This window comes from Gadus chalcogrammus, chromosome 12 (genome assembly GCF_026213295.1).
Source record: "Gadus chalcogrammus isolate NIFS_2021 chromosome 12, NIFS_Gcha_1.0, whole genome shotgun sequence".
In the NCBI taxonomy this organism is placed as follows: domain Eukaryota; kingdom Metazoa; phylum Chordata; class Actinopteri; order Gadiformes; family Gadidae; genus Gadus; species Gadus chalcogrammus.
Genome location: NC_079423.1, coordinates 4,142,106 through 4,157,181, shown reverse-complemented (window position 1 = coordinate 4,157,181; position 15,076 = coordinate 4,142,106). Strand labels below are relative to the sequence as shown.

Sequence of the window (15,076 nt, the reverse complement as noted above, 5' to 3'; positions counted from 1 at the left end):
GAAATAAACATAACACAAACAACTCATTGTGATTGGACAACAGTTTGTGGCTTGGATGATTGTTACAATATGATTAGTATGCTATTGTTCAACCCTCACTGTATTTCAAGTGTGATTCACTTTAAAGTAATGTGAGTGATTCAGAGAGGAGAATACACTTCAATAACAAGATTTCATATAATAATAACAGAGTAAAATATTCCACTAGTTAAATCCAAATGTCCTCTTGGAGAGGTAGATATGATTAGGCATCGCCTACAGTTGGTTCCACTATGCTGTCAAACTCCCAGAATGCACCTGGGACATTAGGGCCACACGCTCTCTACTACACAGAACCTGTCAACACGTCTCACATAGTTGCTATTATGAGCGCCCATTATACACACTCACACACAGACGGACACACACACACACACTCACTCATGAACACACACACATACACTCAACCACACACACAGACACACATACTCTTGAACACACCCACATGCACACACAGTAGATAGAAACTGAATTTATTCCAAGCATACACACAAACGTAACTTATTCAACGCTCACATTGACATACACACTGACAAATCACTCAATCACAAGATTGGACACACCAACTTCTATTAATGTCAGCACACACACACACAACACGTGCACACAGACACACACACACAGACACTCGCAGACAGAGGGAGTTTCATCAGTGTGTGATTGTGTGAGAATGTGTTTCACCAGGACATTCTCAGGGTGGTGGAAATTATTATTTTTTTCTCTCTCGCTCCATCATCGGGAGATCAAAACAAAGTGAAGCTCGGTCTCACAAGTACATCTATAAAAATACACACATTTAATATATAAAAAATATACACACACCATGAAAATATATACGGTATAAGAATACATAAAAGCTTCCCTATCGGTTGAGGGACACGTTGTGAGTCTACACACGGCAGATTACTTCCAGAAAGGCTATGGGAATGTGATTTATATTTGGAAAAGTCCAGCTTTACTTTAGAAGTGAGAGAGAGGGCAGTACTGGGGGGGGGGGGGCAGGGGTGCAGTGGGGGACGGTTATTTATTGAAAGCCCTGGGTTTAACTCGGTTGTGCTTCAGGTCGTCTTAATAAAGAGAAAAGGGTAGAAGAGGGCGAGCGATGAGGTGGAGTGGGGTTGGGAGGTAGGGAGGGAGGGGAGTGAAGGATGGGATACATATGGGGGGTTGGGGCTGTGTGTCGGTGTCTCGCAGTGTGTCTGTGTGTGTGTGTCTCGGTGTGTTTGTGAGTGTGTCTCTCGGTGTGTGTGTATGTGTGTGTGTGTGTGTCTGTGTGCGTGTGTGAGAGAGCGAGAGAGCGAGAGAGCGAGAGAGCGAGAGAGCGAGAGACCGAGAGAGAGAGAGAGAGAGAGAGAGAGAGAGAGACACCCCAATAGACATCACAACCTTCCTGGTAAGACAGATGAGAGCCTAACCTTTAGTGAGTTTAGAGACGTCCAGGGACCACCAGACCCCTCCCAAAGACCCCCTCCCCTAGCAACCCGTATATGAACCCCGTGTGTGTGTGTGTGTGTGTGTGTGTGTGTGTGTGTGTGTGTGTGTGTGTGTGTGTGTGTGTGTGTGTGTGTGTGTGTGTGTGTGCGCGCGCACGTGTGTGTGTGTGTGTGTGTGTGTGTGTGTGTGTGGGTGTGTGTGTGTGTTTAAATGAGTATGCCTTTATGTGTGTATGTTTAAATGAGTGTGTTTGTGTGTATGTGAGTGCTTAAATGAGTGTACGTGTGTCTTACCTAGTATGCCTGTGTGTGTGCGTCTGAGAGCGTAACGACCTCCATGTGATTCATCTATCTGTGTCTGTGAGTCAGGAGGAGCTCCTCAGGTAAAGAGCCGGACGGTGGGGGTTAGCACATCATCTACTCTAATCTGCGTGACTACACGTACTTTATACCCCTCAAATCAGCCCCCTTCTGCGTCATTTACAAACAACAAAAGCTTTCCAAGAGCACTGTTGTTTGTTCGTGTGTCTGTGTGTGTGTGTGTGTGTGTGTGTGTGTGTCTGTGTGTCTGTGTGTGTGTGTGTGTGTCTGTGTGTCTGTGTGTCTGTGTGTGTGTGTGTGTGTGTGTGTGAACATGTGGTAAACATTTCCTCTGTGGCCAGATGCTATTACAGAAAGTGGTGCGCTGACTGCTGTTGTCCTTAGGGGGCACTGTGGTGTTTCTATAAAGTAAGGACAGTGGTACCGCACAAAACAGACTTACAAAACATAGTCTTTCAACATTATAACTTCAGGTGTCGCATCTGCTCATGAACTAAAAATAAACAGGTTACATTGACACTGATATATGATTTACATTTGAAGGATAAATCATTTTAATTGTCATTCAACAAACTACAAAGTGTGTATTAGGATATGACAATACAATAACACTGTATACAATGTTATATAATCTTTTTTTACTTTATTAAATTATAACAAATGATTCCTAAATGATTAAACATCCATTAAATGACATGAGCAGAGATTATTCAAAAAGTAAGCAAAGTGTGAACTGAGGACGCACCTCCACAGCTACATGTACCACAGACACACGCACTCCCCTGTGTCCAAATCATACACACCTGTATCCCAATCACACACACCTGTATCACCATCACATACACAACTGGATCCCAATCACACTCATACACACCCATAGTGCTAGAACACACCTGTATCGCACACACACCTATGATATTGAGAGTGTGCGTGTGCGAGTGTGTGTGCGTGTCCGTGTGTGTGAGGAGCTTACCGATGCTCATCTTGATTGGCAGGTTCTCCTTGCTGGCGGCCTCCACCAGGTGTCGACGCACCTCCATCATGGCCGCCTTCTGCTTGCTGTTCAACATGGCCTCCCACAGCTCCCGAGCAGGGGACGAGCTGGGGGAGGGGGGGGGGGGGGAGAGTGGTGGTTATTCTTTAAATCATGTGGTAATAAATCATATAATTTATAGAATAATATATAAACTTCATTTGTATAGTGGTACCTTCAAAGACTTGAACTGTCCACTCGAATTGTGCATGTATAGACGATAGCAACTTGACTAAATTACATACCGGTAATATACTATATTATATTTGATAGAAAATACTATTTTAAATGATGGATTGACGTAAAAAAGAGGACAAGCCTACTGAGTTGGAGGGCGGAAATGTGAAATGACATTCAAATACTTTTCTACTTTATCCAAAGTGATTGACAGTGAAGTCAGGAGCAGGTTATTAAGGAGCAGGTAGGGGGGAATGCATCCAACTCCCCAGACTGGGGGATTTAGGGATCAAACAGAGTCCATTTTAATCTGGGAGGCGAAGACCCTTACCACAACTATCCTGTCCACTTCATACATTCAGAATGTACCAAAAGGAATTACAGAGACTAAGTATCCCCAATTATCTGATTATATATACACATGCTTGTACAATACACTTTCACCCTTGTCTGCAGTGGTAGCAGGTCAAATAATAGGCTTGTTGTTGCCGTGTTAGCTTAGAGTCTGTGTGTGCGTGTCAACATGTAAACACCACCAGACAAACAGCATGGATGTGATTAAAATGCCTGTCTTCTCCGTAGGGGGTCTTACTGGGTGGACCGTCACCCCATCTCCCACAGGAAGAGCCGGAAACTATCACTGGGGGGACATGGAGAACTGTTGCAACTCACCCTGTGTGTGCGTCTGTGTGCATGTGTGTGTGCCTGGGTGGAGATTTGAGCGGGGAATGTTCTCCTCCGCATCCCATTTTAGTCCCCTCCCCTCCGCTCCATTATCATATCCGTTAGGACACAGATGCTAATGACGTCTGTAGCTGATAGCATCTCCACACAGAGATTCTATCGACTATCTACAAGGTTATGAAACTCATTCATTCGTAATCCATCTCTAATGGGAAGCTGGGCTGGAGGAGGAGGGAGGGAGGAGGAGAAGGTGGTGGAGGTGGTGGGAGGAGGAGGTGAATGTGGGACAAGGAAGAGATTCTAGGGTAAGGGAGGAGGAGATGGTGGAGGTAGAAGGGTGGTGGAGGAGGAGGAAGGGTGGAGGAACAGAGCAGGAGGCGGTGGACGGGTGGAGGAAAGCAGGAGGAGGAGGTGGCAGAGGAAAAGAGGAAGAGAAAGTCGTGGGGTGGAGACAAGGTGGAGCTGGTGGAGATGGAGGAAGGGAGGAGTCTGCCAACATCTGCCTGGGGTACTGGAGCCATCTTGAAGTCGTCTCCTTGGAGAGCTAGCAAGATGTGCTGGTGTCTGGAGTCTGGTTCATCCCCCGTTAGTATCCCAGAGTGACACACCGTCTCATCAAAGAGGCGGGGCGTCCTGAGCTAGTAATGCGCTCACATTCCTTATCTCGCTCTCTGATATCTCGCCCCTGTCACAGGCTTTGATGGGTCATGCAGATGACCATCACAACATTATTTATTCTGTTTTATGCACCCAGCTTCAAATACTGCGACACATAGGCCACCTCCTCCCAGTGCTCCACCTCTGTCTGCAGGAGTAAAGGAGGGGAGGAATACGGGCAAACAGACTAAGGAAAGGAGGAGAAGACAATGGGAGGAGAGGAGAGGTAGGGAGACAAGGTTGAAGGGGTTCTATGACAGATACACCATTTGTCACCTCTCTCTCTCTCTCTCTCTCTCTCTCTCTCTCTCTCTCTCTCTCTCTCTCTCTCTCTCTCTCTCTCTCTCTCTCTCTCTCTCTCTCTCTCTCTCTCTCTCTCTCTCTCTCTCTCTCTCTCTCTCACCACTGCCATGTGTTCAATCTCAGATGTAATCTGTTGCAGACGCTGGGCCGTGGCTCAACAGGGAGAAGGGCTTGCTTTGGGCTGCGAGCCATAGTCACACTGAGACCAGACAAAACGACCAGCCCTGCAGCCAAGAGAACCATGCTAAACCAGACACAACCAGCAGCCCCTACAGCCAAGATTACCATGTTAAACCAGACACAACAACCAGCCTCTAGAGCCTGGATTACCATGCTAAACCAGACACAACCAGCAGCCCCTAGAGCCAGGATTACCATGTTAAACCAGACACAACCACCGACCCCTACAGCCGAGATGACCATGCTAAACCAGACACAACAACCAGCCCCCAGAGCCAGGATTACCATGCTAAACCAGACACAAACACCAGCCCCCAGAGCCAAGAGAACCATGTTAAACCAAACACAACCACCGGCCCCTACAGCCAAGAGAACCATGCTAAACCAGACACAACCCCCACACACTACAGTACACTGCCAAAAGCCCAGCTCCCACAGAGTCTCTTAATAATAACAATAACAATCATAATGATACACTTTATTTATGTAGTGCTTTTGTTAATACTGAAAACACTTTGCCTAATAGGACAGAAAACATAAGGGTAAGAAACTAGCAGATAGTAATGAAAAGCACAACAAAACATGAAAAGCATACAATTTAAAAGCACACAAATTAATAGGCAGAGATGGGAACAGAGAGGTGAAGCGAGCGTTAACGAGTGTGACGCTTTAAAATAAATGAGAAAGATGGCGTCACAGCTCTCCTTCGCTAAGTTCCTGAGACCGGCAGGAACACAAACTCTAAACATATTTAGAGCAAACAAATGTAGTGTTGAGAAGTTAACCTGTCATAGTAGTTTACTTCCCCCGGGATTAGGGCTCGTAAACAGGACACGCTGAGAGACCTGCAGCTGGGAGAATTGTTGTGACAGCGCAAATGGCGCTGTTGTGTCAGAGATAGCGTTTGGTTGCTAATCTTTAAGACGCCAATCCCGAAGACACATATCCCCAAGAGACACATCCCCAACCTGGAGCAGGGTAGAAGGCAGTTTGGGGTGCTGCAATCAAGTGCACCGTAAACACACGCATAACTAGCGTTGTTGAAATGCCAGGTCTCAACAACCTTGGTCTCGCGCCGCGTGCCCGACAGGAGATTGTCTCCTGCCGTGCACGTAGCTCGAATTGTGCATAAGCCGTGTGCATCTCGGCAGAGTGTGTGTGTGTGTGTGTGTGTGTGTGTGTGTGTGTGTGTGTGTGTGTGTGTGTGTGTGTGTGTGTGTGTGTGTGTGTGTGTGTGTGTGTGTGTGTGTGTGTGTGTGCATGAAACGCAGGGGCTGTACTAAAAACAGAGCAGAGCTGAAATATGGTTCTCATTTGGCCCCCTGCAGACCCTGCACCCCCCACCTCCCAAGCCAACACCTCCACCCACACTCTCCCTCACCCACACCTCACCCCTGATGCTTTCCGCAGGCCATTTGCTCAGTCAAGGGTGGGCTGAGGGTGTAGGGGGTGAGTGCTGAAATGAGGGGTGAGAGTTTACATTGGCAGGGTTTGACACAGGCTTTCTAGCTCCCCGACCTCCTTGTTGACTATCTTCTCTACTAGAGGCGCAGCGGAAGGGGACTTAAAGGAAGGGGGGGGGGCTGTTTTTTTCCATACTAACGTGCTATGTGTTGAAACACAAGAGTCAGTGAGGGAGCCCGAGTGGATCTTACCCTCTGCAACCCTTAGGAGGCGCTGTTGCACTGTGGAGATTTCCTCCCCACCCTCCCATTTGCCCCTTTTTTTGCCAAATTCTGTGGGTGTGTACTTTGAGGGAGTGCATGTTTCTGTGTTTCTGTGTGCGAGTGCGTGAGTTTGTGTTTGTGTTTGTGTGTGCGTGTGTGTGTGTGTGTGTGTGTAACTGTGAATGAGCATGTGTTTCTGTGTGAGAAGGGGAGTGAGTGTGTGTGTCTGCGTGTGCGCGTGTGTGTGGGTGAGTGCATGTGTGTTGTCGAAGCCCAGCTAAACTCAGCCAGATGTGTAATGGCTGCTCGGCCATAAAGAGGCAGTTAAGGCAGCGAGCGTTGGACGCATGGACCAACGTTGTGTCTTAGCAGTGAAAGTGTGAGGGAGCTGGCAATCATACTGTTGTTGGAACAGACTCTACGGGGCTGGAGGAGGTGGGCGAGGAGGGTCAGGGGAAGGGGAGAGTGGAGAGGAGGAGGGCGAGGAGGGGGCTTTTGTTCCTGGAAGCGTGATGCAGCAGAGAAACATTTTGGGTCTGACTCAGGGGTCCTGCATTGTCCGCCTCAAAACCCCCACCATTCTTCAACTTTTTTGGCTAGCACGCGCAAGCACACACACACACACAAACACACACACACACACACACACATGAACATTTCACACAAATACTAACACAAACTACCCACAAATAAAGAAGCCAATCGCGTGGCAGACAGTCACGGAGGATGTAGGGCACTTAGACATCCCATAATTTAGTGCTCCCCTCGTGTATCTTGAGTCACCGCTCATGCATCCTGATTATTTGACAGCGTTTCTTGTTCCTCGGTCAACATGCCGCTCTACTACCAGCGTTAAGTACTTCCTGATGTGGGGACGATGATGGAGAGAAGGACTTAGTTCACATTTAGTACCGTTTACTATATTTTAGCAGTGCAGACATTTGGGCTCAAACCAAGAACCACTGTGAGTCAAACACTCCCCTAGACTAGACTATCCTGCTTCCTCTTAAACGTCATCACCTCTCCAGTATTATAAATCTGAGTAGGAATCTGAGTTTCTTATCTCCATCTCTCCCACTCTTACGGACACACACCTTTAGAGAAGAGCAGAATAGGTGCTTAGGGGTGTGACTCCTTAAGGCACTATTTTAAATCCTCAATGTCTGGAGCCTACTTGTAGGCATCCCTGAGCAAGTTGGCTAATCGCCTGGCTGCTCACTTATGACATGCATCTAAATAATCACCTTTTTCCCCAAAAGGCTCTTTCAATAATAGCATCGGCTCAAAGACTGAAATAGTCAATAATTCCAATTTTTTTTAACACCTCCATAATGTAGGACACACACTGGCAAAGTTTCTTTTTGGGGAGGCAGAACACAGGAAGGTCCTAACTGTACACATCCCGGCAGAGGACCACATGACCCTGGAGGAGCAAATGACCCAACCCCCCACACAGGGTGGGGGGTTGGGGCCGATCTGGACCTAAACACCAGCACCCGGAGGCAGCCCGCTACAGGGTGTTCTGACAAGAGGGACGGGACACAGCGACCCAGCAGATTTATGGGCACATGGGGGGGAGAGGAAAGAGGAAGAGAGAGAGAGGGAGAGGAAGAGAGAGAGTTTTCATTATATTGTTTTATTATTCGTTTTGAATATTGTATAGACGTATTAATTAAACGTTTTAAATCTTTAGCACTGTTATTTGATTATAATTATGTTGCATCTTATCTAACTTTTGTGCTTTGGCAATGTAAATAGGCATTTTCCATGCCAACAAAGCCCACTGAATCTTGAGAGAGAGAAGATTTAGAGTGGGAAGAGAGGGGACAAAGTAAAGAGTAGAGAGAGGGAGAGAAGGTGAGAGTGAAGAAAGAGAGAAAGAGAACGTGGGAGATGAGAGTAGAGTGAGAGGTGACAGTAAACTGTAGGACAGAGGAGGAGAGAGAGGAAGGAAATGAATAAAGGGTAATGAAGAGTGGGGAGGGGTGAGTACAGAGGCCTTGTTTCTTCATTGCCTTGTTTACTGCACTTCAAATAGAAGCCAGGACGCCAAGACAGAGGGGTGTGTGTGTGTGTGTGTGTGTGTGTGTGTGTGTGTGTGTGTGTGTGTGTGTGTGTGTGTGTGTGTGTGTGTGTGTGTGTGTGTGTGTGTGTGTGTGTGTGTGTGTGTGTGTGTGTGTGTATACAGGGGGTAGGCATATTTTTAGCACTTCCTTCGAATATTTTCTTGAAATGCATCAGCACTTTTCCGTCTATGGTAATTAATATAAAGTGATGGACAAGAGCAAATCTGTGATTTCCTTCCTAATATGGAACTAGGGATTATCAAGGTGTTTATTAAGCATCATAAAATGATTATTTCATGAAATCTAATGCAAACAGGTAATTTCAGTCCATCTAACACATACACACATATATATTGGATACATGACTATCATAAGTAATGGTTATTGAATATTTTAAGATCTTGTTGTCCATCACTTCAACAAAGTCTGAATTCAGGAAAGCTCGGGCGCTATTCATTCTTTTAAAAGAGGAGAAAAGACAGAAAAAAAATGAGAAGGGGGGCTTGAGGGATCAAAGCCACTGGGGGCTATCATCAAGATGGCGTACTGCTGGTTGTGCTGTGAGCTCCTATCTACACCAGATAAGGAGGGAGGATGAGGGAGGGGAGGAAATACCTTGTTGTGAGGAAAGAAGCAGATAGAGAGACGATCAGGCAGTTAGGAGTCTCATCAGAGACTAAACAGGGCAGATGTTTCCTACCTACGAAGTCTATAGTCAGGCCTTTCATACATACTGAACATCTGGTGAACTTTGAGTACATTAGTTTTTATTAGAATTACCGCATTTTTGTTGGGTCGTTGTTTTTTCCGTATTGAGTTGAAGCACTTTGTAAAACGCCTCAATTAGCCTCTCTATAAAGTTTTTACAAATATGGTAATCATTACACTGTTATTGTTGTGATTATTATTATCATCATTATGCTGCCACTTTCTTTACATGTTTGAACTTGCCCGCGTCTTGACATGGAATGAGAAACCTTAACATGGAAAACTTAACAGCCAAGCGCAATTTGTGTCTCAGGAAGCCATTTGTTGGCCAATATCAATATCCTGCATACCACTGATCAACCAAACGCCTGGCCCCCCGGATTAAACAAACCTTCTCCCATCGTATTTATATCACCCACGCACAGACCACTGTGGGAACCAGTCGCCCACCAAAAAGGAGTCCCTTTGTTTGCGTTTTATTTAATGAAGGATTCGCCTCGGGTTTTCTCTCATTTGTTTGTGCCATTGCCCACGATCACAGCATTCTCTCTGCCTGACATTCTGACAGACTAAGTATAGCGTCGGAAACAATATCTGGGGACAGCAGGAAACCGCAGGGGAATGAAATATGTCTCCTCTTTTAAAATACGGTGCTTTCCTCTCAGAGGGACAGAAGCAGAACCCAAACACGTTCTGCTTTGCCGCCTATCATTTTGTCTGTCTCTTTTTGCTTGTTACACTGGCCATATCTCCTTCTCTGTTTTACGACTTTCCCATGAAGCCAACGCTGGAATAAGTGTGTGTTTCCGCGGCACACCCTCTCTCATTTTCCTCCTCACTGGTCGGGACAGAAATAGGTGTGTGTTTTCGCTGTGTTTTGCTCGGTAGCTACGTATGTGCAGAGGTGGCATACTTGCACTGTTTTCTTGGTGCCGAATGTGGTTTGTTGGCGGCCTGGATCTGGCCAGAGATCAGCAGAACGTCTGGGCCCAAGGCCAGACCCATTGGTCTGAGGCCAGGACACCTCGGCCACCCGCGCTGGTCTCTGCCCACATGCACACGCCCCAAACTCACCACAGGACAGAGGCCTGTGGCAGCCAGATGAGAGGCCCCTGGGAGAGTCTGGGACAGGATTGGTGCCTTCTGCCAATGGTGTTCATATGGGTCGCCCCGGACCAAAAGAGGGAGGGGATGGGGGGGTGCAGTCGAGCACAGCACATGACACAAACTGGGCAGGAAGGTGCAAGACCACAAGACCGTCTGACACAAAACTAGCCCTCCCACTGTCGCTTTCATTCAACCTCAGCACATGTGCGCTACAGTGAAATTCACCATTATCTAGCTGGCAGATAAAAGCAGAGCAATGAAGCCTCTTGGAACAACAAAACGACATGTCACTCCCATAGACACAGACACACACCCAGACAGATTCTCATTTGCCCGGGTAAGTGAAAGTTATGGTTCAGCCTAATTCCCAGCAGGTTATGAAAGACCATACTGGTGTAATTGCAGCAAGTGTGGGGTCTCTAGAGGGGAGACCACCCCTGTGTCTAAAAGTACACAGAATTACAAAGTAACCTATGATAATATCCTGGCATTCTCCTGGAATTACAGAGGGAAATATTATACTAAAGGTTCACTATAGAGCTAAACCTAATACTTACAAGGTTTTAGCTAGTGTAAACCACGAAACCAATCAAAACATGCAAAGGTCTGCTCTAAAAACAACTCCATGAATCATAGGTTTAGAACCTTCCACTTTGGGAAGTTCCTCCTTGATCTCGGCCATTAAAAAGGACATTTAGCCAACAACGTACATAATACTGAGACCGATCAAGTCAACAATATTATTTCATGCAAGTATTTGAGTTGGATTTAGTAAAGAAAATAATTCATGGGTCAACAATAGCAGACCACATAGCTGGGTGTGGAATCGTTAGGGTTCAGTTTGAGGCGTAAAGAAACGTTCTGTAGGAGGAGTCCTCGAGGAGGAGGAGGAGGGGCTCTGGTTAACACACTCCAGTTAATGAAGAACTCAAAACAGGAGCTGTGCAGGAGAAGATCAGTACTAAAGATGAATAACAGATGCCAATGTTGGAACAACCTATAAATTCATTGCATGCTTTATATTATTTCTGATTATGATTCTAATTTTGAACAATATTTTAGTAAGAAAGACGATAACCTGTGATTGCGAAATATTAATCACTTGCTAATACTAACAAACACAAAACTCATGAAAACCAAAAATTAATCAACTCTTTGCATTACAAAAGGTTGTTTCCAATATCTTTGAGGGGAATACATTGATAGTTGGCTGATTATTCCGTTGACCATTGTTTTACAATATACAACGCTATCCTACCTCCAAAGTCCTCTCATGTTTCCCTTTCCGTTGATGCAATAGTTAGACACACGCACACACACACACACACACACACACACACACACACACAGACACACACACACACACACACACACACACACACACACACACACACACACACACACACACACACACACACACAAGGAAGCCTTGGTAAAAGTATTTTCTTGATAGTGTCTCTAAGGAATAACAGGAGGAATGGAGCACACGATCTGTGCATAGTGGTGGACTATCATTCAGACCAAATCAGGCGTTGCGGTGAAAACACTAGTTCAACGCTTAATTGTCATGGTGCTAGTGTGTTTAATCTGCGGCGCAGGGGGACATCATGCTGTTGCGGAAAAAGACGCAGCGGCCTGTAGCGAAAATTGTAAACAGAATCAACCTTTGGAGAAATGCAACCCGACGTCACGTTGCAGTGGCCAATCACGTAAGCTGGCCGTCGGACCAAAAGATGCCCAAGGGAAGTAAAACCTTGTTAACCACCTAAAGTTAGCAGTGTAGCATACCAGTGTTTACCAAACAACTGTGAAGTTGGAAGAGAGACTGATCGCTGCCGTTTTGTCCTTTCCAGCCCTGTACAGCCCTGCCATTAGGGTTGTTGTGGTGAGGTGGTTTAGGTTCACAACATGACGTCACACAAATGGGCCATGAAGTGACCCTCCCACAGCGCCGCAGCAGTTTGCGCTAATCGCCGCAAATGCTTGATTTGTTCTGAATGAGCCCGAGCACGTGCAACCACCATCACACTCAGAGCTGCCCCAGCTCCTTGGCCCCTGCCACTAGTCACAGCCCACTAAACCCTAATACCTAGTACTGTCTGCACCTCCTTGGATGCAGTGTTACTCCAACACAAGGTCTCATGACACAGTCTGTTCCTGCTCGCTCTCCGGGAACCACCAATGTTCTCCTTATAATGTATAAACAGTTACGTGTCAAGGTGTTTCACATCATCAGACAGAAAAACAGCATATAATGACCAGCTCTTGTATTTACTTTACTTCTCAATTACTTAATGTCTGCCTCAATCCAAATGTCTACCATCTCAAAATGTATTCTTGTTCCCACTGGGTTTTGCTGGCTTAGTGTTTGTTGGTGTTCTCAGATCTGAACGAGGGTCTGTGATTGTGATTAATGAAAATGTATTAAAACCTTGAAGAAATGGGTTTCCCTGCATGTGTTTAGTGATGGGATGTCTCACTCACGGGGTCTGAGCCAGACAGCCGGGAGCCACGGTTCCCTGAGAGAGCTTGTTACTATGGAGACTGGTCAGTTCCATCATGTCCACCTGGATGTCCGTGGCGTGACCCGGTAGCAGATCAAGAACTGTCAGAATCTTCTCCACCAGGTTGTCGCCGTGGTGACCAACAGCGCCTGGAGAGAACATTTGAGGACAAGACATTTGAGGACGAAAGATAAACTACAGATTAGAAAAGACAGAAATCTGTCATCTATAAGACTTCACCTGTTAGATCCATGGTTCTGTCAACAAAGATAATTGAAGCCTTATTGGGGGCTGTTTTTCGACGGTTTTTCGCCTGGGAGTGGTTGGTGAGTTCCGCCGCGATGAGGCGACTCATGGGACCAACGGCAAAGCTCTCTTCCCTCGTACAGGTGGTCTCAAACAGGGAGTTCAGGGCAGAGGCGAGGGACTTTATCTCTATCTGTAGATTCGTGGGCAGTGAGGACATGTCCACGTCGCTGATGTTGCCAAACCGCTTCTTCTCTGGACGTTTGGCATTAATCAACTCTAGGTCAGGAGGAAGCAAGGGGAACAGGTCGGCGAAGGCTGGGGCCAGCAGGAGCTGCTTGGAGACGGGAGCGAAGACCACTGGGGCGTGCATCACCTCAGCCGTGTAGTTCATGTTGCCCATCCATTCACAGAGCTTCTCTTCCAGCTGCTCAAACACAGGCTTTCCTTCCAACTCGACACTAACGTTGTTAGCAAGCAGGTGAACAGAATGGGCAACGGTGGTGAACACAACGCAATACTGAAAGTGACTAAGGGATATGATGTCTTTGATAATGTCGACTGTTCTACCTTTCAGCAACGTGCTCACCACAAACACAGCCTTTGGTTCGTTTTCCCCACTGGACTCAAAGCTGGAAAACTGTTTAACATTAAGGGCTCCTGCTTCAAACAAAGTGATAGCACCGCCGTTCCAGTGGAGACTCTCGGCACACTTGTCGTCCATAAACACAACAGCTCTCTTCACTTTCGCAAGCACTTTCTCCCACATCTGACCGGGGAACATGGTGAACTGCTCGGTGGTCGACATTTTAATTTTTCTGTTATTGTGTCCCACACGACGAAATCCCTAAACACGTAATTTATGTCAAATGAACTGCATTCCAAAACAATAACACATGAGAGTCTCGCCGTGGTGACGTGTCCGCTTCTCGTCGCGACAGATGTACGTCATTGGTTTGAAAACGCCCAACGAGTTGTCACTCAATCCAGACTCATACCTTAGCTGTGATTCAGACCAACTGATAATACTGATAATCAGTTCAATATTTTCCCATAAATTATACTCATATGATGCAGGCATGCAGCTATATAAAAATATTTATTATCATTATTATATCGATCACACCAGAATTTCCTGATTTTTATTAAAACATGAACATAAATCATGAAATGGGTGAATATAAAGACTTAATTCGACTGATGTTCATTGTGTCACTTTAGGTAAACTGTTAAACGACTGTTGCACTCCCTCGTCCCCATAGAAACACGGCGTTAACTGTCAAATCGCTCATGTTGCGCTAAACTCTTGATTTACCTCTTAATCCGTTTTGGTTTCTTTTGATCAAGAACATAATTAACGATTATTAATCTAACAATCGTCAAACAATACACATCAAAACATAACATTTTGATGTTACCATGTCCGAATTGGATTTGGACAACATGTGGGAGGAGGAAGAGGATGGATGGCTGTATGAAGGTGAGTTCTGAAGTTGAACCCACCTGCTGCTTTTTGCATAAGAAAATATGGTCGGGGCAGAGAAAGTCATCATGTCCAGCTGACAGCTGTTGCCACACCGACCACATGGAGGCAAAAGGTTCCTCAGTTATGCAGAACAGCATGCAAACAAAGCAACAGAAACATCAACGTTTATTTAGAAGTTCGGGAAAAGCATGTACTATATTCTATACTTCATACATTCAAAGGTTTCTTTGGCTGTAAAACCAAATTGCAAAGTACCAATCGTGACTGACTGGACCTATTGTTATTTCACATTGACACTTCACAAATTTTTATTGACTTATATCGGTAGGCCTACATAAGACAAAGATTCAATCAAACTCTTATTGCCCTTCTCCCATAGGAATTGAAACCAGGGATAATACAGATGAAATGGAAATAATATACTGGTATGTTCCTATCTGCAACCCTCTGTCTACCTAATTAATT

At 45.8% G+C, this 15,076-nt stretch overlaps 1 protein-coding gene across 1 annotated transcript in view; it reads right to left on the bottom strand.

The window, feature by feature from the left end:
* scfd2 (sec1 family domain containing 2) overlaps positions 1 to 14,074 on the bottom strand; it is a 91,286-nt gene extending 77,212 nt beyond the window's left edge. Inside the window, exons 1-3 of the mRNA XM_056603591.1 lie at positions 13,120 to 14,074; positions 12,860 to 13,028; positions 2,767 to 2,894 (exon numbers count right to left, since the gene is read on the bottom strand). Of these exons, the coding sequence (XP_056459566.1) occupies positions 2,767 to 2,894; positions 12,860 to 13,028; positions 13,120 to 13,933 (1,111 nt within the window). The 5' untranslated portion in view covers positions 13,934 to 14,074. The remainder of the gene's footprint in view (positions 1 to 2,766; positions 2,895 to 12,859; positions 13,029 to 13,119) is intronic.
* Between the last annotated feature and the right edge of the window lie 1,002 nt (positions 14,075 to 15,076).